The sequence below is a fragment of the Zalophus californianus genome, chromosome 8 (genome assembly GCF_009762305.2).
Source record: "Zalophus californianus isolate mZalCal1 chromosome 8, mZalCal1.pri.v2, whole genome shotgun sequence".
NCBI lineage: Eukaryota > Metazoa > Chordata > Mammalia > Carnivora > Otariidae > Zalophus > Zalophus californianus.
Window position 1 is genome coordinate 51,910,515 of NC_045602.1, and position 25,066 is coordinate 51,935,580.

Here is a 25,066-nt window from a genome sequence, read left to right on the forward strand (position 1 = left end):
AGTGGCCAAGGAAGTTTATTTTAATGAAGCACAAAGAAATCTAAACAATTTTATTTCAAAACATTGGGACTTTTTTACAATATTGTTTATAAGAACAAAATACAGGAGGCAAACCCAAATGTCCACCCTAGAAGGTGCGTGAATAACGGACAGAACAGCCATATGATGGAATACTGCACACCTAGGCAAATAATGGGGAGTACACCCTAGACTTATATATGGAAAAGCTTCAAGATACGCTGTGAAGTGATAAAACAGAGTACAAGAGTGTATACACAGGCGCCCTGGTGGCTCAGTTGGGTAAATGTCTGCCTTCGGCTCAGGTCATGATCCCAGGGTCCTGGGATCGAGCCCCGTGTCCCTCAGTGGGGAGTCTGTTTCTCCCTCTCCCTCTGCCTGCTACTCCCCCTGCTTGTGCTCTCTCCTCTCTCTCTGTCTCTTTCAAAAAAATAAATAAAATCTTAAAAAAAAAAAAGAGTGCTCACTTGCTCTCTAAATAAATAAATAAAATCTTTTAAAAAAGATACTATTTGGTCAACTTGATAGGACAGAATACGAATGGTGAATTAGGTGGAAGTCTGGCAGCCGTGTTAAGTTTACTGAAGTTGATAATGACACTGTGATTATGTAAAAGACTATCCCTATTCTTAGGAAATATTTAGGGATTTTTCCTAAATAAGTATTTAGGGATAAAAGGCCATGACAACTATAACTTACCCTCAAATAGGAGAGAGGGGGAAAGAAGGAAGAAAAGGGGAAGGAGGGAGAGGAGAGGAACTAATATAAAGCAAATGTGGTAGAATGTTAATCAGTGATTGTGAGTAAAGAGTGTAAGGAATGTTCTTTGTTCTATTTTGGCAACTCTTCTGTAAGTTCGAAATTATTTCTTTAAAAAGCTCCAGAAGTATTTCCATGCGTCAGTTTCTCCTTCTTTACCTTCTAAACTAAGACAAGGACATGTCAACTAAAAATACGTATATGACAACGCAAACCCATTCATCACTGACTCAGCAGTACCTTCCCCTCACTCGAGTCAATGAATCAGGCATGATGGGAAAGTCAGCGAGCCCCTGGCTGGCAGGACACACACACACACACACACACACACACACACACACACACACACACACACACACACACACACACACACACACACACACACACGTGTGCACTCAGGGAAGATTTAAGATCCCTGGGAGGAGACAGCCATGAGCTGTGGCACCCCCAAGCCCTCAGCCATGTGTGCCTGGCAGTGAGGGGCAGGAAATGAGGGACAGCCGGACATTCCCACCCCCTGAGCCCGCCTGGCCTCTGGCAGCCTTCCCGGGCCCGTATCTGATTCCCCAGGGGCTGCCCAAGGGTAACTAAACAGTTTTCCACTTCAATCCAGAGAAAGACAAAAGAAAAACTATTCTGAAACCCAGGGGTGTCCTGGAGAGAATTCAGGACAAAATATAAAAATCCTTGGAAAATCAGGGTACGGTCAACACTTCCTGCATGCTGAGAACAATGAGATGGTGAACTGTAAATATTCCTGCCTCCCAAATATTCCAGAAAGGGGGGGGGGGGCCTGCAAACTGGCCTACTGAAACCCAGAAGCTGAACTTAGGCCTACTTGCCCCAACTTCTAGCAACAGCAAACAATCACTCTGCCTTTTTAAAGATTTTATTTATTTTTTGACAGAGAAAGAGACAGCAAGAGAGGGAACACGAGCAGGGGGAGTGGAAGAAGGAGAAGCAGGCTTCCCGCGGGGCAGGGAGCCCAATGCGGGGCTCGATCCCAGGACCCTGGGATCATGACCTGAGCCAAAGGCAGACGCTTAACGACTAAGCCACCCAGGTGTTCCCACTCTGTCTTTTTAAATGTCTAAGTGCACACACACACAGCTGGGTGAGTGTCTATTCCTATGTGGGAATAACATTTGTCAGCAGAGAGAAAATATCCTTCACACATAAAACAGACCGAGAGTTCATATTCCTGATAGGATCCCAAACACACAAACTGGGGCGCCTGGGTGGCTCAGTCGTTAAGCGTCTGCCTTCGGCTCAGGTCACGGTCCCAGGGTCCTGGGATCAAGCCCCACATCGGGCTCCCTGCTCGGCGGGAAGCCTGCTTCTCCCTCCCCCACTCCCCCTGCTTGTGTTCCCTCTCTCGCTGTGCCTCTCTCTGTCAAATAAATAAATAAAATCTTAAAAAAAAAAAAAAAGAACCAAACATACAAACTGCTATGAATTAGTAAGAAAAAAACAAGCAACTCAAAATATAGGGATAGGCAATTGACAAAAGAAGAAATACAAATGGGCAATAAAACACACAAAAAGATGCCCAACTTCACAAGTAGTTAAGAAAACACAGCTGAGGGGCACCTGACTGGCCCGGTCAGTAGAGCACGCACTCCTGATCTCCGGGTTGTAAGTCTGAGCCCCACGTTGGGTGGAGAGATTACTTAAAAATAAAATCTTAAAGGGGCAACCTGGGTGGCTCAGTCGTTAAGCGGCTGCCTTCGGCTCAGGCAATGATCCCAGGGTCCTGGGATCGAGCCCCGCATCGGGCTCCCTGCTCAGAGGGGAACCTGCTTCTCCCTCTCCCTCCGCCCCTCCCTCCACTCAGGCTCTCTCTCACTCACTGTCTCAAATAAATAAAAATAAAATCTTTTGAAAAAAGAAAACATGGTTTATAAGATACTCTTCTCCCCCCACCATGACACTAAGAAAAATAAAAAATTGACAGGCACCTTTTTACACTGTTGGTGGACAAATATTAGGACACGTTTCTGAAAAGTAATTTGGCAGAATCTATGAAAATGTTATATGCTCATATCCTTTGATCTAATAATCACACTTCTATGGACCTATTTTAAAGAAAAAAAATAGTATAAGGACATGAAAACATTTGGATAAAGATATTCGCTGAGGGCGCCTGGGTGGCTCAGTCGTTAAGCGTCTGCCTTCGGCTCAGGTCATGATCCCAGGGTCCTGGGATCGAGTCCCACATCAGGCTCCCTGCTCAGCTGGAGACCTGCTTCTCCCTCTCCCTCTCCCCCTGCTTGTGTTCCTGCTCTCGCTGTGTCTCTCTGTCAAATAAATAAGTAAAATCTTTAAAAAAAAAAAAAAAGATATTCGCTGAAGGGGCCAAAAAGAAATTAGATAGAAATTGAATCCCAGTCAGTAGGGGCAAGTTGGGATAAATTATGGGGCACCCACCCTGTGAAATACCGCACAACCATTTAAAATGGGGTTGATCCAGGCGCCTGGGTGGCTCAGTTAAGTGTCTATGTTTGGCTCAGGTCATGATTTCAGGGTCCAGGGATCGAATCCCTCATCAGGTTCCCTGCTCAGCGGGGAGTATGCTTCTCCCTCTGCCTCTCCCCCTGCTTGTGTTCTCTCTCTCTCTCGCAAATAAAAAAAAAATTAAACCATTAATTAATTAATTAATTAATAAGGGGGCCGATCAATCCACACTAACCTCAGAAAGGGTCCATGATGGTATAGACTATGTACAGCACGATTCCAGTTTTGCTTAAGTGCACGCATACACATTTTGTAAGCAGATGCTTGCATGCACAGACTGAGGAAAACTTGAGAAAGATACGCACCAAATTGTCAACAATGGACACACTGGAGGGAAAGGAAAGGAAGCAGCAGACGGGGAAAGGGTGGGAAAACCTGCACTTCCTCCTTTATAACTTTTTAAGAATGGAGGTTACTTTTCCTTGTTAAAAAAACACTTATAACTTGTATATTCTTATGGTTTGTTTTTGTTTTTGTTTTTTAGTTTTTTAAATAAAAGAATGTGTGTGCACATAGGTGTGCGGCTTGTTGTTGCACATTCCGGTACGGTCATGTGCCCACATGGGGCGTGTGGTGCTATGCTCACAGTTGGTGTGATTTGTGTATGTGTGTCTCTATGGATCCAACAGTCCCTACGTACTAAACACCTTCAATGTGCCAAGCACTGAGTAGGCGTCTGACACCCACACATTATCTCACACAAGCTTCATGACAACCATGCAATGTAGGTACTGTTATGGCCATTATCCAGATGGGGAAACGGGTTCAGAGAAATCCAGGTTGCAGCATCAGGATGAGGCTCACTTCTGAGAGGGGGGATCCCTGAAAGCAGCCTTTGACCCTCATTCCCGTGCCACCATCCCTGCCCTCTCGGCTCTGTAGACAGCTGGAGAACTGAGGCCACCCGCTCCCCCCGGGATGGAACCCCTGGACCACACCAACACACCCCCAACACCATCCGGCCAGGCCCCTCCCCTAGGCACCTCTGCCTGGGCCTGTGCATTCCTGCGCAGGGCTCCCCTTGTTAAGGACGAAGACTCTGGCTCAGCTCCTTCTGAGAAAGCCCCACATTCCTCAATACATTAAGCCTGTTGTCCCAGGAGGCACCAGGATACCCCCACCCCCACCCTGAGGGCACCAATGCCTACTCCCAGCTCAGAGGCAGCCCTACAAGTGATCCTCACCGAAGTCAGGAAAGGAAGACCACCATCCCCAAAATATCTCCTCAAAGCCTATCATGGTGTCTGCCGCTCACCATTCACATTCCCTTGGTGGTCTAAACAGAGTCTGGCATCGACAGCATGGTCCCCCAGGCTCCTAGAAGGGCAAAATATTAAGCCATCGGCTGCCATCAACACTTCAGTATGAATTAGTCCCTTTTCAAACCATCGCTGGCTGAGAGAGGGCTGTGCTGGGAAAAGTCTGAGTCAGTGGGAAACGAAGCAAGTGGAGCCGCAGGAGAGCAGCCCAAGAGAGATCTGGAAAGAGAATGTACCAAAAGGAACTGCCATTCACGGGGCAGCCTCTCCATGGCAGTTCCCTGAGATGCCCTTGTGCAACTGATGCAACGCTCCCCCGAGGAGGAAGAAACAGAGGCTCAGGGAGCTTCGCTGAGACTAGGCCCCGGTGCCCCCCGAAGTCCACACTCATTCCACGGGGGCAGGTTGTCAAGCCCTTTGTGACAGCTGCAAGAGGAAGGAGGAGACGCCTGGATGGCTCAGTGGGATGAGCGTTCGGCTCGGGTCGTGATCTTGGATCATGATTTCGGGGTTGTGGGATCGAGCCCCCCCGCCATCCATCTGCTTGAGATTCTCTCCCTCAACCCCTCCCCCAACTAGCATGGGCTCTCCCTCTTTAAAATAAATAAGTAAATAAAACTTAAAAAAAAAAAAAAAGAGGAAGAAGAAGGAGCAGGCATTCAGAGAGTTTCCCAAACTGCCTCCTGGGCCCCCAGCCAGTTGTAGGTACCATGATGAATGACCCGCGTCACGGGAAAGCAAGGGCAGGCAGGACTCTGGGTGAGGTTGAGGGACTCCTTAATGCTGCACCTTAGAGAGTCACCAGGTCACTAAGAGGTTCCAAGTATTCCAAAGAAATCACCACCACAAACATGAACTACTGTGAACAGGCTTTTTTAAGGCAACATGCCTCCTGACCAATTCCTGGTGTAAAGTTCGGGGTCCTTCTATACTGCTTGTTTAAAGGGAGATGGGGGGACGCCTGGGTGGCTCAGTCGGTTAAGCATCTGCCTTCAGCTCGGGTCATGACCCCAGGGTCCTGGGATCAAGTCCCACATCAAGCTCCTTGCTCAGCAGGGAGCCTGCTTCTCCCTCTCCCTCTGCCTCTCCCCCTGCTTGTGTGCTCGCTCTGTCTCTGACAAATAAATAAAATCTTTAAAATAAATAAAAATAATAAATTAAATAAAGGGAGATGGGGTGCACGGTCACCCTTAGAGAGATCAAATACAGAATCCCCTATTAGGTTTACATTTCAGATAAACAACGAATAATTTTTTATTATGAGCATGTCCCATGCAATATTTGGGACAAACTTAACTGGGTGTCCCGAATGTTTCTTTGTTGAATCTGGCCACCCTACCCCAGGCCTGGCCTGGAGCCAGGGAGGAACATTTTGACCCTGGTGTTTTTTGGACAGGTAGATTTTCTGACCCGATGGAGATTTTTGCTTCCATGTGTATGTTTACAAAATATTTAAATAAAAAATACACCTACATTAATTAATTCCCATGGAAAAGGCATTCTCTAGAACAAATTAAATTAACCACATTTAATTTGTTGACATACTTTCTATACAGTGCAATTAACTATTTCTTTTTTCCTCAGTCTTCATTTGTATTTGACTGAAATTACTGTCATTGGTAACAACTATTTTCTGTTTAAATTTCCCAACACAGATTTGGCTCAAAGATTTTTTTTTTCTCCCTGGTTTTGGTTCCTATCAGCTCTAGCAAATATAGCTCCTTTCAATTTTGAGTTTTCTCTTATGGAATTATTTCTATTAAGTCCAATTTTCCCTAGGTCAGTGTTTATAATTACCAACAAGATTCCTCATTCCCTTTTTCATTTCCTTCATGATTCTACCATGTGAGGTTTTAGCCATGATTATTTCGTGGTGGTCATGTCCACGAGGAATCACACATGTGCACTATTACAAGAGTGACAGTTTATATTTATCTCCTAGCTAATCCATGAAAAAAATTGAGAGCACTTCCTTGCAGTGGGTGTGTTCGACCTTGGGTGCACACTGGCCACCCCCAGTGATGTCTGCACCCCACTCCAGAGTTTCTTGTTTAATCAATTTGCTGTGCAACCCAGACACTGATCTCTTTTAAAGCTCCCACATCAGGGGGCACCTGGGTGGTTCAGGCTCTTGGTTTCAGTTCAGGTCATGATCTCAGGGTCCTGGAAGGGAGCCTTCATCGGGCTCCCTGCTCATCGGGGAGTCCGCTTGAGGATTCGCTCCCTTTCCCTCTGGCCCTCCCCGCTCACTCTCTCTCTCTCTCTCTCTCTCTCTCTCTCTCTCTCTGTCTCTAAAATAAATAAATAAATCTTTAAATAAAAGTGGGAGGCGCCTGGGTGTCTCAGTCAGTTAAGCGTCTGACTTCAGCTCAGGTCGTGATCTCAGGGTCCTGGGATTGAGCCCTGCGTTGGGCTTCCTGCTCAGTGGAGAGTCTTCTTTCTCTCCCTCTGCCCTTACACCCCACTCGTGCTCTCTTCCTCTCTCTCACATAAATAAATAAAATCTTAAAAAAAGAGAGAGAGAGAAAACAGCTCCCACGTCATTCTAATATGCAGCCAGGGTTGGAACACCGTTGTAAAATCTAGAGCTATGCTTTCCAACACAGTAGCCACTAGGCACGTTAGCTATTTAAATTTAAATTGATTAAAATTAAATAAAATTTAAGATTCAGCTCCTCAGTTATACCAGCCAACACACAACATTTCCGTCATCTCAGAAAGTTCTATCTGGAGGCCCAGGTCTGGACCGAGATGAGTGGCTCTCACCCTGGGCTGCCCAGTAGAAATCCCTAATAACCAGGAGTTTGTCAGGACACCCGCCAGTCACTGGGATTGGTAAAAGCTGCAGGTGATGCTGTCGTGTGGCCTGGATGAGGAACCTCTCGGTGGAATGTCCCAGTGGTCGAAACAGCTGGTAAGGGGTCAGCATCAGCACCCCTGCAGCCTTGCTCTGAGCAGCCCAGAGTAAACAGGGAGTTGTTCCGTGCGGCCTGAGACAGGAGTCCAGGACCTCCCGCTGGGCTTTCCACAGTGTCTCCCACCCATAGGAGTGGAGTTTCCTTATTCCGTGCATTTCAAACCTGGTTTTGTCCACACAAAGTTGGCCCAGCCTGGCAGTTGGCTCTGGGGTCCCTCGGGCTTAGGGTGGGTGGGTGCTAAGCGGCCAGGAGGCAGTCCCCAGCCCCTGTTCCCCTCCTCTGGCATGGAGGGCTCCCCAAGCTCCCACTCAGGGCCAGCAGACCAGTATGGTACCCTGAGGCCGCTCCAAACTGTCAATGGTCATCAGGGGAAACACCAGCAGAGTCAAATGCCACAGAGGCCTTGGGGACAGAGAGGAGAGTGGGGGTGGAGAAGAGCTGGAGGGGACAAAGAAGGGAGGGAGGAGGGAGGAGAAGCAAAGTGCCAGACTTATGAGACAGAGGTGCTGAGGGAGGAGCGGTGAGGAACGAGGGAGCTCTGGGGACCTGGAGAAACAGATGGAGGCAGAGCGAGGAGGTTAGGTGGAGGGAGAGGAGGCAAGACAGAGCTAGACCAAGAACTAACGGCAGTGGAGGCTCTGGTCCACCTCAGTTGGAAGAAGCCCAAGGAGGACCCTTTGTGAGCTCACAGCACACAGGCCCAGGAGCCCCAGAAAGGACGGAGGGCTTCGTGATGACCCTGTAGGTCCTCACTGAAATCCTGAGGTCAGACGACACCAGTCACTGTCACACCTGTCATTTTCCTTCTCGGCTTCCTGACCACAGTGACAATGTGAAAGCAGAAAGTAGGTGTTCTTCCCTTTTTTTTTTTTTTTAAGATTTATTTATTTATTTGGGTGGGGGAGGGATAGAGGGAGAGGGAGAGAGTCTTAAGCAGACTCCACGCTGAGCGCGGGGCTCGATCTCATGACCCTGAGCTCACGACCTGAGCAGAAACCAAGAGTTGGATGCTCAACCGACTGTGCCACCCAGGTGCCCCCAGAGAGTAGATGTCCTATTTAAATTTTTCGTTAAACTGAAATCACTGAATTTTTTCCCCTTTCTCTTTCAAAATGTAAAATGTCACTTCCTGGTATATTTCTTACTTTTACCGCTTTGGAATTGTTAGCACTTTTAATCTCAGATTCTCTTCTCACCATCATGTGTAGGATGGAAGTCCCACGAGGTCTGACCGTGGGGGCACACGGCGTGGCCTTGCGTATCCTGCCTCCCCACCCCGGCTCCAGCAGCTTCCCTCTCAGGCCCCTACAGTCAAGCAAACTGCCTCGGAGGCTGCATACCCCACGGGCTGCCATAATGAAGCCACAACTCCATTATTCCCACACATGCCAGCGTGGTCTGGGCAACCTCGGAAATTCTTCAGATATTTATGACTATAAGTTTAAATTTAAATTTAGTTTAATGCAAATTTAATTTTTAATTGCTAGAAATGCAAAAAAAAATTTAAGAATTTATTTATTTGTTTGACAGAGACACAGTGAGAGAGGGAACACAAGCAGGGGGAGTGGGAGAGGGAGAAGCAGGCCCCTCTCGGAGCAGGGAGTCCGATGTGGGGACTCCATCCCAGGACCCCGGGGTCGTGACCTGAGTGGAAGGCAGGCGCTTAACTGACTGAGCCACCCAGGTGCCCCACTAGAAATGCAAAATTAAGAAATGTTTGGAAAACTCAAACCCTACATGCAAGTAGTTATAAGAAAGAAGTTTCTAGTAAATTGGGGAGTTTTAAGAATTAGCAACTCTGTAAATTGAAGTTTGAGGAACTGATTTCCAGAACTGACGCTGCAGTGAACTGGTGTTCAGGGAGATGGCTTCCCCCCAGGAGCTAGAGGACACCCACAGAGGCCAACGAGAAGGCCCCAAGGTACAGGGCAGCCCAGCCCCCATGTGTGGCACTGACCTGGTGTCACCCTGAGGACCAGCCTGGCCCTTGAATTGATCAAAAATATCTTCCCAGCCCCTGCTCTCAGGTCTCCTTCATGATTTTAGAAATCTCCCCACAGGGCCTGTGAAATGCTGAATATGATAATGAAAATGAAGCCCATGTGCCTTGCAGCAACCAGACTGTCCCACCTTTACTTCCCGAAGCCCTCTCAAGTCCAGCATCATAAGGGAACAGAACTCTCCTGAAGGGTCCAGCACCCCCCGGGCCTTCCAGGAGCCTCTGAGAGGCACAGGGACTCGGTGATTATGAGTGTGCTACAGACCTGCCTTCAAGGATAACTCTGCCATCACCAACCTCTGAAAAAAGCACCCCATCTCTCAGAACCCAAAAGGATGAACGACTATAACAGCAGTACCCAGCTGATTAAAAAAGATCTTGTATTATAAAGACTCAGCACAGCGACAGACACTCAGCTAAGCCCTTGGTCAACATCAGCTGTTGCGGTTTTGCTATTATTATCCTCAGCCTGTTATCAGAGAACCCCTTCCAATCTGGTCCCACGGCTCCCTCCTCACTGGGCTACATGTGTGAGTCCCACCTGTAGGGCCTTAGCTCTGCTGCACACCACACCTGAATGCTGGAATGCCCTTCCTTCCTCACCCTCCAAAGCCCTGGAGTCAGTCGGTGTGGCCCTCCTCCAGGAAGCCTGCCAGGACTGTCCTGTGCCCATCGTCGCTCCCTCCCTCACCTGCGGCTCCACCATTCATGCTTATTAGAGGCTGCCTTTTTTCCACAAGATGTCTGTGTTGGGGTAGATTAGTGTGAAGGGATTCCAGCCCCTGCCCCCTGTGCAGGTGGGGCGGAGGTCCCAGTGAAAGTGCCCCCACCCTCCCCACACACACCCTGCCCTGCACCCATGACCAGCAGAGTCACAGAGAGACCGTGGCAGTTGGAATTTTCTTCCAAGCCTTTTGGGATTTCAAACTCTCCAGGTGTTCCACAGCCTGAGACCCCTGTTGGCCTTCTCTAGGCCTTTGACTCCTCCCTTCTTCCCTCTCTCTCCTCTCCCACCCCAGGGTAGCACAGCCAGGCCTGCCGGTCCTCAGACGCTGGCTGACCCAGTTCCCAGACAAAGGCACCCCTGTGAGTAGATCACAAAACAGCAAGCCCATGCCTCAGTAAATGGCACCAAGAGCAGGAACCCACCCCCAGCGGCACCTAACACAGCCCTACCCTGCCATGCCCAGCAGGGAGGCTGGACCCTGCCCTCATGTTCAAGGCCCCGGGGCCTCCCAGGCTGTTCTCCCAGACCACGTGACCCCACAACAAGCAGGGCCATCAATCTGCAAGCCTGGTTGGTCCTGCCCACCACCCCCCACACTACCACCGGCACATACAAGGCCCGCAGCTCAATGACAGGAGAAAGGACCCACTGCCTGCCTATAAAGAGCCTGCTTTTGCCCCTGCCTGGAAACCTTCTGCACTTCATACATGAAACAAGAGAAAGGCCTGCCAGAGGGACGTGGGCAGTCACTGCAACCCTTGATTACCTTCCCACTGCTAAACCACGAATCTTACCTCAAGTCCCTCCCCTCCCGTGAAGCCTTCCTCAAGAGCTCCCTGCTAGTTGCAGCTTCATTTTGCCAGCCCGCTTCTGGACTGTGCCGCTGCCCTCACCAGCCTGGACCGGGTGGGGAGAGGTGGCCGCGCCCAGGCTCCCCTGGGCTGGAGCAGGACACAGGGAGCCTTTTCCTCCCTGCTCCCCGGGGCACGGTCTGTCCATGCAAACACGCGCACACCTGATTCGAGCCCATCTCCCTTCCCTGCAGCCTGGAAAGCTCTCAGATTTACCCGTGGCTGAGTTCTTGAAGCTACAGGCAGGCCGCTCCCCAACATCTACCACTAGGCCAGGCCCACGAGAGGCAAGTCTCCAAAAAACACTGAGTTGAAACACCAGCTCTCCAGGGCTCAGATGCTGGAGTCTATGTCCACCACGACCCTCCATGTACCTTCAGGCCTCGGAGCCCCCCTCGTCCACCTCACCTGTTCCTCCCCATTGTCTCATGGTCTTTGACCACCACATGGAGCTCGGAGCTCTGGTCCAAGGGGATGCCCTTGAGGTCCCACTCAAAGCCCTGGAAGAAAAAAGAGAAAACACATCTTAACTGGTGGCCCCCTAGGACAGGAAACTGTGTCTGGTTCACCTTGGTCTCCCTCAGGGCACTGAACCGCTATCCACGAACAATGCTGGTGGGTGGATGGATGAACGAGTAAGTGAATGAATGAATGAATGAATGAATACAAGACTAGCAGGGTTCCAGAGCCTCAGAAGAGACAGTAAAAGCCAAAGGCAGCAGAAGAAAGAAGGAGGTCAGGCTCCCATGGCCCCCTCCCCCTAACTCAATTCCACCGATCACTGGGAAGCCAGGCCAGGAGCACAGCTGGGGAAAACGCATGGTGATCCCACAGGGTCCTCAGGGACGGAGACCAATGTGCTCGTGCAGAAGCCAGGCCCGTGGTGGGCAGCGTGAATCAGTGCCACACTAGGTATGCCTATCCAGAGGCCCTGCCACTCTCCTCAGAGCAAAGGTAATCCTGTGCATCCCAACCGTATGCGCACAAGGCATCCTGAGCTTCCACGGACCACCAGGGGGCCATATGCGGGGAGCTGGCTGAGGATCTGGTTAATCAGGGAGGACTGAGCGGAGGAGGTGGGCTTTGGGCAGGAAGAACAGCCTGTGTAAGAGAGTCCGGGCAGGCCAGAGAGCCCCTAAATGACCTGGCTGGTAGTTCTACCCGGCTGAGGAGAGCTGAGAGGAAGAGAACAAAAGATATCTCACTCCTCCCCGAGCCACACCCACATCAGAGGACATGCTTCTGTTTACCAGGCAGGCCAGGCCACCACCCCTGCTCCCAGGTTCCCAGCACCAGGCGGACTCAGCTGACACACTGGACCAGCAGCCCCTCCCGCCTCCTTGACAACGCCACTGCGAAAGCCACCTCCTGCACCAGCCCCTGACTTGTCCCTGCAGAGACAGCGGCAGCAGAGCAAAAAGGAGGGAGAAAGGAGAGCTTGCCTACCTCATTCCACACGGGGTTCACGCTGTTCTTGATGACTTTGGTTCTCTTCTTCACTCCTGCGAGAGACACAAAGGGAGAGTGGAGAGACGTTTGCCACCCTGCACCTCCCACCGACTGAGGGTCGGCTTCTGAGAGCTGAGAGCCTCACCAAAGCCCCTCACCGGCCAGAGGACACCCACCGGCCAGAGGACACCTCGCCAAACCAAGGGATTCCTGAGGCTCCCACCGGGCGGCAAGGAGGGGCTGATGCCAGTCACCAGACTTCTCTCTCTCAGCTCTGGGACTGAGAAAGAGCGGCACCCCCACAAGCATGTTTTTAAAGGAAAATCCCCAGCCTGTCTCTGCTTAATGACTTTGTTACTGTTATGATAATGTTATTATACAACATAACAATAACAAATTCGGTTGTTAGGAAGTTAGGACTTTCTAAATAAAGTTGTTTAACTGTAAATTTTCTGACTCTAAGAATGAATGATCTTCTTGGAAAATGTTTTTCTTTTTAAAAATATGTACCTGCACCTATCCTATGATTCCATTTCTACGACACCCCGCCAGAAGAGTCTATTTCAGAGACAGAAATAGATTGGTAGTTTCCAGCGGCTGGGGGGGAAGATGGGAATGGGGAGCGATGCTGCATGGAGGTTTCTTTTTGAGGTGATGACGTGTTCTGGAATTACAATGATGATGATTGCACATCCTGGTGAGTATACTAAAAACCATCAAAATTGTGTGCTTTTAAATGGTTAAAATGATGAATTTTAGGGTATGTGAATTTTACCTCAATTAAAGAACAGCCCCCCCCCACACACACACACACACACACGTTTGCCTTGTAGGGGTCTGTCTGAAGCAGGCTGTCCCAAGGCTCGCAATGGCTGGGCCAGTGGAAGGCAGAATGGTTTGGGGTAGACAAGAAGAAGAACTGACAGAGTCATGGCTGAGGTGGGACCCACCATGCCCCAGACGACAGCCAGCCAGAGCACCTCCTCTGGCGCCTTGGGCAATGGAGGAGTGGATGCGAGGCACAGAAAAGCCTAACCATGTCCCAGCCTCCCGCTAAGCATCAGAACAGAAATGATTCAGGGTCCAGTGGATGATTAAAAGTGCTCCGTCAGACACAGAACTTACATTTGGCTTGGATCCTAAAGATCACCCGGTTCCACCCCACCTGTGCAAGACTCTTTAGTGAGAAGCCTCTGGTCTCACCTGGACCACTCAACTTTTACAGAGTCTGGACCATGAAAGCCCCGCAAGCCCCTGGAAACATCTCCCAGGACCTCCAAGTCCTCCTCCAAAGCTGAGCACTGCCAAGGACCTCCTGCGGGCTCAGCCCCCCTCTGGCCAGTTTCAGAGCAGGAAGAAAAGGAAAGCAGAGTGGGGTTAAGGATGCAAGCAGGGCTTGGGGGAAGATTTGAAGGAGAGAAACAGGAGAGAAAGAGAAAGCAAAGGAAAATTGTGGAGAAAGAGACATCTGAGGGAGAGAGGCAGAGCAGGGCTTGGTAGACGCCAAGGCAATTATGTTGAAACTGGTTGCCCAGCCCCCGGGGAGGGGGGGTCCTTTCGGAGATTTGGATAAAACTCCCCTGAAGTGGGGCAGGGTGAACTCCCAACCCCCTCTCATGTCCGGCTGCAAATCACAGACCACCACAGAACACTTATTTCCCATGAAGCCTCAGGGCAGAGGTTCTCAAACATTTTGATCACAGGACAAAACTCTTCAAATTTACGAAGGAGCCCAAAGAGCCTTTATTTAGATGGCTTGTATCTAATGACCTTTACCAGATTGGAAATAACAACTGAGGCATTTACAAATATTTATTTAGGGGCGTCTGGCTGGCTCAGTGGGTAGAGCCTGGGACTCTTGATCTCAGGGTCATGAGTTCAAGCCCCACATTGGATGTGGAGCTTACTTAAAATAAGTAAAATGTTTTAAAAGTTAAAAATATTTATTTAGTAATTAATCTGAAATTAACAGTATAAACCACATCCATGTTAACATAAGTGACATATTTTTCTGAAAAGTAACTATAACTTCCGAAATGAAGGAAAAAGAAAAGTGCCACGGTTTATATTTTGCAAATCTCTTTCATGCCTAGCTGGATTATCATATCTACTTCTATATTCAGTCTATTGAGCCGTCTTGTTCTGGGTGACTTCAAGGAAGCAAAAACCAATGAGATATATACCTGGAAAGAGAGGCATATTCTAATAAATTTGCAGGTAACTGTGGACATCCTTCTTTGATACTACACCAAAAAACTCAACAAGTAGTATTTCCTGAAAGCAGGTAGATGAACATTTTGTACTCTGTTACATTCAAGTCCATGGCTCTGTCTTGCACTTTGAATGAATATCTTACCCAGACATAATTCTTGTTACTGGGAAAGTTTTTACTAATTGAGTTATGTAGACCTTCCAAAGGTTGACACATTTGATTGCATAATGCAAAAAAATCACATTCATTAATATTACCATCAATCTCATCAGCAAAGTCATTAAATACGGAAAAGCTGAAAGATACAATTTTCTACAATTCCAATTCTGGTTTGAAAGCTCAAATTTTATAATTGGCAACAAATAATAAATGTCTGCTTGAGGTGGAATGCTCACTCTTTCATTTCCAAGAAAATGTCAGTCAAATGCCCAAGTTTGAATAGGCTCAGTTTGTCAGTCATTCTCTCAAGTAAAAACAATATTCCATGAAAAAAAAAATTGGCTGGTTCAGCTTGCAACTCAAGCAGCCATACATGTGCTTCTTCTTGCAACCATCAGCATTTTTCAGTGTGGAGCAGACGTGCTCTATGCAAACTTCTGTCCCAACACTCAAAATATCAATAACACATGTACTTGAGAATCAAGATTAATAAAATTAGAGTGTCTGGGTGGCTCAGTGAGTTAAGCATCTGCCTTTGGCTCAGGTCATGATCCCAGGGTCCTGGGATCGAGTCCTGCATCAGGCTCCCTGCTCAGTGGGGAGCCTGCTTCTTCCTCGGCTCCTGCCCCCTGCTTGTGCGTGCTCTCTCTCTCTCAAATAAGTAAAATCTTTTTTTAAAAAAAGATTAATAAAATTAATCATTGTACCGCTTTATCAAGGACATTCCTCAACTAAACCAGCTGGTTTTTTTTAAACTGCAAATACATGAGTGTGAAGAATAGGATGCCAAGTACAACTTGGCACCAAGGCCTCCCTAGTACTAAGATGTCAGCAGTTTTACCTTCCATCACTGTTGTACCATCAGTGCAAACGTTGACACACTGAAAAGGCACATAGCATCTTGAGGTTATTCTGAAAATCGTTATAACCTTGCTGACCAGCTCAAAGAGTCTTGGGGATTCCCCCCAGGAGTCCCTGTGACACACCTGACAAAACTCTCGGGAAATTCACTGCACATCTCAGCCTCTGGTTCCTCATCTATAAGGTCCTAATGATACCTCTACATGGGGTTTTGTGAAAATTAAACAAGATAGTCTGACTCATGAAATGTGAGTTCATTTTACTTCCCCTCCCCGCCCCGCACCACTCAGATGCATCTAGAGAACTCCTACAGATTCGTCAATACCCGGCTCAATTGTCTCCACTCTGATAAGCCTCCCCTGCCTCTCCCAGACAGAGGTGGTTGACCACATATCAGAACGCAGGATAACTATGTGCTTCTGTGTCTTTCTCCACAACTGGACTATGGTCTTCAGAGGGCAGACACCATGCCTTACTCATATCAGTAACTGTAACATATAGCAAGGTGCCCAGTAATGGAATGCTCAGTGAATGGGTCTTTCCTTTCCCAAGTTGGCTACAAGGTCACTTTGTCACCAGGGGGATAGAACCACTCTTCTCAAGGAATGCCATCACACTGCATTAACAGTAGGGGAGTGTGTTGGTGGACAGAGGGAATGAGAGGAGTCACAATGAGAAGGAGATGTTCTGGGAGGGGCAAAAGTCATCTTCTCAAAGTTGGTCCAGGCCTGCCCTGGCTGAACCATTCTTGTGGGCCATGATGGTGTGTCTCCAGCAGTGGAGACAGACACAGTGTTGGAGTCGTTCAAATAATAGCTCCTGCTGTGTGACCTTAGGGAGGGCTTATCATCTCTCTAGGCCTTAGCTCCCTTGGTGGTAAATGGATAATAAGAAAATTCTTATGTCATAGGGTTTTGAGGAGATACAAGATTCAGTCTAAGTGTCAACTTCCCCTCCCCTATCAACTCCCCATGACCTACAAGAGTAACGTGGAAAATCCCATCTGCACCTGCTCTTGAGGTGACCCCTGGGAAGCATTCCTGGTGCTCCTGGAGGGTATGAATTGAACAGTGGGGGCCAAGCCCTATACAAAGTGTCTTTCAAGCATTTCCCACTTTCTGCCTTTCTTAAAGATGAGGCGAACAAAGGCCCTCAGGGAGATTTCACTAAGTCTGGCTAGAAGGACCGACTCTGAGACCCTCTGAGTGACATTAAGGGGAGGGGTCACTGAGGGGTGCTACAGCCCCAAAGAGGTGCAGGAAAGAAGTGAAACATTAACCTGGCACATCACATGACCTACAGACGCCAAGGAAAGGGAAGGCATGCTGCTAATTAGGAAACAGTTAAGAAAACAGTTCCTTCCTTGTCATGGGTTTAGACCTGTCCTGTCCTTGATCATTAATTTTGGCCTTGAGAGATGTGGCTTGATGTGTATAATTTAACAGACTCAATAGTTAAAGATACAGGAGAGCCCACAGGTCATGCTGGGGTTGGGGACAGAGGACCATGTCCTCTCCCCAGATTGCTCTGAAGAATTAGGGGCCAGCAGGCCTCCGTGAGAATCATGCTGTAGCCCCCGGGGTGTTCCTCCAGACTGAATGACTCAGGGAGGAAGAATGAACCTACCATGCAAGGACTCTTCTGTCCCCCATAGAAATCCTTCACTTGTTTCCCCAGGCTGACCTACCCTGACTCTACCCCAGACCAGAGTCTCTCATTGCTGGATGGTGGTGTTTTTCAAACTGCCCACTGGGACCCATTAGTAGGCCATGACATCAACTGAGTGAGATGACCAATATGTCTTTTTAAAGACAGAATAAAGAAGAAAGTATCAGAGTATGTCTTTCACTGCAAAATTACCATTAGTTGAAACTTTAGGTTGTATTTTCATATACATATTCATGTGTGCACGATGTCTTGATATAGAATATATTTCTTGTGGTGGATAACAATCCAAAATGTTTGACAATCATGCCTTAAATGAAAGTTGTCAGAGAAGAACTGAAGAACAAAGAAATCACCATCTTGGCCCTTGAGCGCCGACAGCCAAGGGATGTGACAAGAATGATGGAGCACACCATCCTGGTCCTGGTCCCCCACTGGGCCAACTCTGATGAAGACCACGGCTGTGGGCAGGAGGCTGAGGAGGGGCCTCAGAGACAGGAGCAGAACAAAGGTAAGAAGACAGCCCATCCTGCCCCATCCAGCCCCTGGGGCCACCTGGCTAAGCAGGGTCCCCTGAGGGGAGCCCCACATCTGCCGACACCCCAGCGTCAGACATAACCACAGCCTCACGTGAGGAGCCCCATCCCTACCCTTCTGCTCATCACCTGGTGAAGCTCACCTGTCAATGGCCAGAGTGCTGTCTCTCCAGGGTGCTGTCTGGGCCCCAGGCCTCACGCATACCTCCAGCCCCTTCTTGTAGGGAGAGGCTCCTTTCAGTGGCCCAGGATGCTGGGTAGCCCCAGGGCCGTGCACACCCACAGTGCTTACAGTGTGGAAGGGAGCACCCTGAGCTCTGGTAGAGCCACCTGGCAACCCCCCAGTAGCCCCACGTCCCCACAACACAGTTACAAGGTCACAGGAAGCAGATGGAATGCTTGTTTTCACGACACTTGATGACAATGGAATCTTTGGGGCTGGTGGGATCATAGAGAAGACAAGCTGTAAAGCAGGGGTTTTCACTGAGGTGCGCACTCAGTCTGTAACGTGGGCCCTTTTTATGCCTGTCCAAGGAGGGTTCAAAGAAAAGCTGAGGGATGCTGATTCATTTCCCAACACACCTCACAGACACCAAGGCCCACATGTCCATCAACAGATGAATGGATAAACAAAATGTGGGATATACAAACAATGAGACATGACTCAGCCTTAAAAAGGAACGAAATTCTGACACGTGCTACAACATAAAAGAACCTTGAAAACATTATATTAAATGAAATAAGGCAGACACAAAAGGACAATATTATATGATACCACTTACATGAGGTACCTAGAATAGTCAAATTCATAGAGACAGAAAGTGGAACCGAGGTTTCCAGGTGCCGAGGGGAGGAGGAATGGGCAGGTACTGTTTAATGGGCAAGGAGCTTCAGTTTGGGGAGGGATGGTGGTGATGGTTGCACAACAATGTGAATGTGTTAATGTCACTGAACTGTACATCTACAAATGGTTTAAATGGTAAATGTCACGTTATATATATTTTATCAGAATAAGAAAAAAATTTAATCACAAAAAAGTGAAACATCTCAACACTAAGAGTCAGTTGCTTTCCCTATTACACGGGGAACATTGACTCCCATGTAGGGGAATGATAGAAACAAAGATGTCTAGATATTTACCGATACCTGTCATGTGCCTGGCACTGTGTCGGGAACAGGATCAATTAAAGGGGTTGCAGTAAACCACAGCCATACTGTTGTCATGGTCAAATGGAGAAAGAAGCAGTAACTGCTTCCTGGAACTGAAGATGCAGGGAAGATGGTCTGGTGTGGTAGCCTTCAAAGATGGTCCCATGAACCAGCATCCCAGCGCTCACGTCCTTGTATGGGGCCCCTCCACACTGACCTGAGCTGGCCCTGTGGCTCAAAGTAGGACCTGCAGTTTCTGCTTTCGTGCCTTTGGGAGCCCTGAGTGGCCACGTAAGAAGTCCAGCTACTCTACGGGAGGGATCACGCTAGAGGCTTTGTGAAGGGGGAAGGTCCCGAGGCTACACAGAGAGAAAGAGAAGCCCAAGAGTCCCAGCACCCCGGCTGGCGGGTAGCAGGAGTAAAGACGTTGACAGTCACAAGCTCTCATAAAAGTTCGGGAGGGTCTCAGAGAGGTATGTGTACACCCATATGCATAGCAGCATGACTCACAGTAGTTAAAATGGGTAGGCAGCCGAAATGTCCACTGACAGATACATGGACAAGCAAAATGTGGGGTACACATACAACAGAATATGATTCAGCCTTAAAAGGGAAGGGAGTTCCGACCAGACTACATCATGCACGAACCTCGAGGACATTACACTAAGTGAAAGTGGCCAGTTCCCAGAGACATAGGGAGTTATTTAACGGGTAGAGATTTCAGCTGCGGACGATGAAAGAGTTCTGGGGACGGATGGTGGTGATGGTTACATGATACTATGAATGTACTCAATACCACTGAAGTGTACACTTAAAGATGACTACGATGGCAAATTTTGTGTTATGTGTATTTTACCACATTTTCGTTAGAAGCCCAGGTGTGAGATGGTGAGGACACAGGCTGTGGGTCTGGGGCACGCTGACCAGCCTGGGTGGGGAAGAGGGAAGGGAGGAGAGAGCAGAACATGTCTCAGGTTCTGACAGGGATGCAGGCGTGGCTGGTGGTGCCATTCACTTCAAGACGGAGCAGAGAGGAGAGGAGATGGGGTGTTCCGGACTCCCAGAGAGAGAGAAAGGTTGTTTCTGCCCACAAGTCAGGAGACAAGACCTACTGTAAGAAGTGTGCGGCACCTTAAGATCCTGCAGGCCTGGGACGCCTGGGTGGCTCAGTCGTTAAGCGTCTGCATTCGGCTCAGGTCATGATCCCAGGGTCCTGGGATCGAGCCCCCCATCGGGCTCCCTGCTCGGCGGGGAGTCGGCTTCTCCCTCTCCCACTCCCCCTGCTTGTGTTCCCTCTCTCGCTGTGTCTCTCTCTGTCAAATAAATAAATAAAATCTTAAGAAAAATAAAAAAGATCCTGCAGACAGCCTTGATTAACTCCACAAATATGGGCTGAGGGATTGCTCTGTTTGGGGCATTCTGTTGACACTTCATTAGAATAGCCACCGGACAAAGAATATGATAAAAATTCGAAGTATCAGCACAAAACTAAAAGGCAATGGCAACCGAAAGAGGAATATGTCCATGGCTTCTGCTGAAGGAAGGTCTGCTGTAATTCTCGGCACAGACACCCTGCAACAAAAAGGAGCGGGAGACTCTGATCCTTGCCCACCATCTGCACCCTGACTCAAGCCTGCACACCCCAAGAACTGGGCAACTGTCTCTCCCCCCGACATCCCCAGCAGAGTCCTGCTCTTCTCACTTCAAGAACCTCACCCTCCTGTTCTTCTCACCCTCACCCTAATATTCATCTTTCTAAATCCTAACTGAAACCACCCTTTCCAGGAAACAGCTAGCCAGGAAGGTGTGGTGGCAGCTGGATAGACCAGATGTGATGGAATCTACTCTGAGAGGGGTAGTCTTTAAAGATTTTATTTATTTATTTGACAGACAGAGAGACAGTGAGAGAGGGAACACAAGCAGGGGGAGTGGAAGAGGGAGAAGCAGGCTTCCCGCGGAGCAGGGAGCCCGATGCAGGGCTCGATCCCAGGACCCCGGGATCATAACCTGAGCCGAAGGCAGACACTTAACGACTGAGCCACCCAGGTGCCCCGAGAGGGGTAGTCTTTGAACTCAAAAGGCCAATTAGAACTGGGGAAGAGATTTGAAATATCTATGACAAAATGTTAACATCCTTAATATATAAAGAGCACAACTAATTAAGAAAAAGACAACCCCCCAAAAACGGCAAATTAAAAAGCAATTCAGTAAGAAATAAATGCAAGTAGATAATGACATTTGAAATATCACAAATACTACTTGAACCTAAGATATTGTTAAAGAAGATTGTTAAAGTATGATCATGTTTTATGTTAGCAGGATTATAGGAAAATAAACCTTCATACTCTGCAAATGAGAGGGTAAAGCTGGTACAGATTTTCAGGAAAGCAATTTGGGAAATGCAGCAAATCCTTACACACATCTTTAACCTGTGACACGGCAATGCCACTTTCAGTATTTACCCAAAGAAAATTGTTAAATATGCAGATAAAGACTTCATCACCAGGATATTTCTTACGGTGAGAGTATCACTTGAGCGATGGCCATAAGTATAAAAAATTTGATATAATCTAAGTATACATTAGTAGGGGATTGGTCCACTGAATTTGGGTGCAGCCATATATTAAAATACTATGCAGACATTTTAAAAGGTATGTAAAAGAATATATATCAACATAGAAAGATGCCCCTGGTTTATTGTTGAGTGAAAATGTAAATATTCAAACATTTGAAAAAAGGTATCTGGGATGGGATTATCTCTACGGAGGAAGGCAAGGAGTCTGGGACTTCTGGTGGAAGGGTGAGACTGGTCAGGTTCCAGTCCTTGTCCTGGGTAACATACATGGATAGCCCCCTCTTCATTTACTCATTAGAGCTGGTGTCTCAACCCTGGCACTGTGAACACTTGAGGCTGGATAATCCTTTGTTGTGGGTGTTGCAGGGCAGTCCTGTTCGCTGTTGATGTCTAGAGGCATTTCTGGCCCCCACCCACTAGACGCCCATAGCAGACCCCGACCCCTACCCCACCCAGTGGCAACACCCCAAAATGGCTGAGAGTCAGTGCAGTAAAGCATATATTTATATAGGGTGTACTTTACTCGGGTGTTAAATTTCACGACTAAAATTGTCTTTTTGAAAAAGAGAAAAAAAGAATCTTGGAGGAAATATATCAAACCGCTAAGTTAATTCGAAGTACCAGGATTTGGGGCCATTCTTTACTCTTTACATCATACCTTTCTGTAATAGACCCCTTTTCACATTGAGTACATATTATGTTCACAAAAAAGAAAGTAGAATGTTATTTTCAATGCTTTAAAGTCACTTTCAATGTTTAAAAGGCCAGATTCAGAGGGTACAGTGCCCTGCAGCCCACCTTCCCTCTACAGGTGAGTCACATCTGCCCCTCAGGAGTGCTTCCACCTTCCGAGGGTTCTATAAGACCCCTCAGGCTCCTGCCCGAAGCCTCGAGATCCCCCAAGAGACAGAAGGGAGGGGAGGAGGGCTAAGAGGGAGGGGCCAACTAGAGAGACAGGGGGAGGAAGAGAGACCCCGACAGGTTGAGGGAAGGGAAGGAGCAGTAACGAGTCCATTTTCTCGCTGGTGAGCCTGGATGAAGCAGGTTCTGTAGAAATTCACCAAGCCAGCTCACAGGAGATCGCACCCTCAAAGAAATAAGATGTCTGAGCTCCAAGGGAAGGAGGATCTGGTTTTACTCTTGCATGGATCCCCAGCACCTCAAACAGCATTCAGCACATAGTAGGTGCTCAATAAATATTTGTTCGGTGAACTAAATGCATGAATGGAGGGACATAAATAATCACATTAGCTGGTGGAAAACGGGCAGGGCAGAAGAGAGGTACAGATGGTTAAATGCTATAGGAAATGAAGCTGCTCGTTCACGTAGATAATCAGTCAAAACTATCTGCCACAGCCCAGGTACTCATAGGAGTTCTAGTTAACTAGTTATTTAATTAATACAAGAACAGAGGAATGATAAGTATTCATTAATAGCCCCCACCCCGAACACTTGAGAGAGGGAATCCGGAAAGTGCCCTCGGAGTCCAGCTCCCAGAGCTCATAGTCTATTTTGGGAGGTGGGTCCTGAAATTACATCCGCGCCTGGAATGCCCTGGGACCAACTGCAGGGAAAGTGAGGCCGCCTGGGCACATGCATTTCGGGCTGCAGGTGGAAGCCAAGCACACAGCACAGGCTGGTTTCTCTGCAAGCAGGCCACAGCCCCTCCGTGCCAGGACGCGATGGGGCTCAAGACTTCTCGCCCCTGACCGCACATCTGAAACGTTGGAGAATTTTTAGAAACCCCTCCAGCGATTCAAGAGAGGAGGGCTAAGGAGGTTGGCCATGGTCTTTTTTAAAGCTCTCCCCAAGATTCTGATGTGCAGCCAGGGCTGAGCACCCCAGCTGAAATGATCCATAAGTTCTGGGTCTGATTCTAATGGCCTCTCTCCCTAACCATCAGCTCAGCCCCAGACTGCAGCATGAACAGCCTCTGGGGTGGGAGTGGAGGAAGGAATGGCATTAATTTCACATTTCACCAACTCTCACGTCAATTTCTCTCAAGGTGTGGTTCCAAAATGTTCTGCATGGAGTAGATGTTAAGTGCTGAGTCTCAGGTCACTTGGACCTGCTGGATCAGAAGCCAGGAATCTGTCTTGCAAGCACACTCTCCAGAGGATGCTCAGGCACAGGAATGTATGAGGACTATCACCCCGGACTGCATAAGGCTTCCAGGTACCTCTGAAGGATGGCCAGAGCCTGGGCCAGAAAGAACGCAAACACTGCAGAGCACAGAGCTCATGCTGCTCCTGAGGAGTCAGGCGCCTTGAGCGGGGATCTGAGCGCTGAGCACGGGCTGGCTGTGGTGAGTGCTCCAGCAGGCCGAGCAATGTGTTGTACATAGAGAGAGAAGAGACTAAGGAATGCCAGAGGAATCCTGAGTGCCTTCTCGGAGAAGGTGGCATTGCAGCCCAACCTTGAAAAACAACAGACTTTGAATGGTTGGAGATGTTACATTCCATGTGTTTCAGTTTTGCTAGGAGCTTATCAATTACCAAAAAATAATAAAGGGTGGGGAACGCAGACACTGGGTGGACAGCAGCTGCATGGGGTACCCGGGCCAGGGCAACAGCTAAGAGGGGTCTCAACAGATTTGGCCACCTTCCAGACTCAAGGGCATTGCCCACTCCAAGCACTCCCTGCCGTGTCCACTGACCTGGACACATATAACTTGTCCAGGTTTCCATTTCCTTATCTGCAGAATGGAGAGACTGGGAGCTACCACAAGACTATTCCAGAACCAGGGCAAGAGAGCTGTGAACAGATCCCAAAGCATCCAAGAGACCTAGGCTGCTGTAAGCCCCTGGTCTCAAGATCCTTACAGAACTTCTTTTCCCGCCAAGGGTGGACCCACAGTTTCTATAAGGGAATGAATGGCTTAGGCAGATGAGCTAGCGACCTTGTCATGAAGTGGCATTTCATAATAGGCACCCAGGACTGTCACCAGTTAATGCAAATAGCAATGTTTTCTAAAATGTTTTGACTCACACTTTTCAAAAGAGAGATAAAATGTAAATTGTCCCATTACAGAGAATAAAAGCAAGTACTTCTCATTTTGCCAAATTGTGTCTACCATCTATGATCATTATTAACCTGGGGAGCTTGGGGACGAGATGGAGATCATGGGTCAGAGCTAAAGAGCCCCCTATTGCCCTCACTGTTTTCAAATCTCATGAAAACACCAGCCACTTTTCCCTCTACTTTTGACCATCCTTTGTGATGCACGTATTTTTTAATTCCACAAAACCACAGGATATGACTCCTGGTAAGAGAGAAACCCCTTCTCCGCTCCTTATGTATCATTCTTTGCAGCACTGGGCTCCTGACTCACAGCCATTGTTCCTTCTCTTAATTTTAACATATCCTTCCTCTTCCCTTTGCCCCTCCTGAGACACTTCCCCCCATGGGAATGTTT

At 48.3% G+C, this 25,066-nt stretch overlaps 1 protein-coding gene across 18 annotated transcripts in view; it reads right to left on the reverse strand.

Moving 5' to 3' along the window:
• Positions 1 to 25,066, reverse strand: part of DYSF (dysferlin) — a 206,020-nt gene that overhangs the window by 171,466 nt on the left and 9,488 nt on the right. For all 18 annotated transcript variants that reach the window (XM_027621360.2, XM_027621378.2, XM_027621374.2 and 15 more), the window contains 2 exons: positions 12,492 to 12,547; positions 11,454 to 11,545 (listed from right to left, as the gene is read on the reverse strand). In XM_027621360.2, coding sequence (XP_027477161.2) covers positions 11,454 to 11,545; positions 12,492 to 12,547 — 148 coding nt within the window. The remainder of the gene's footprint in view (positions 1 to 11,453; positions 11,546 to 12,491; positions 12,548 to 25,066) is intronic.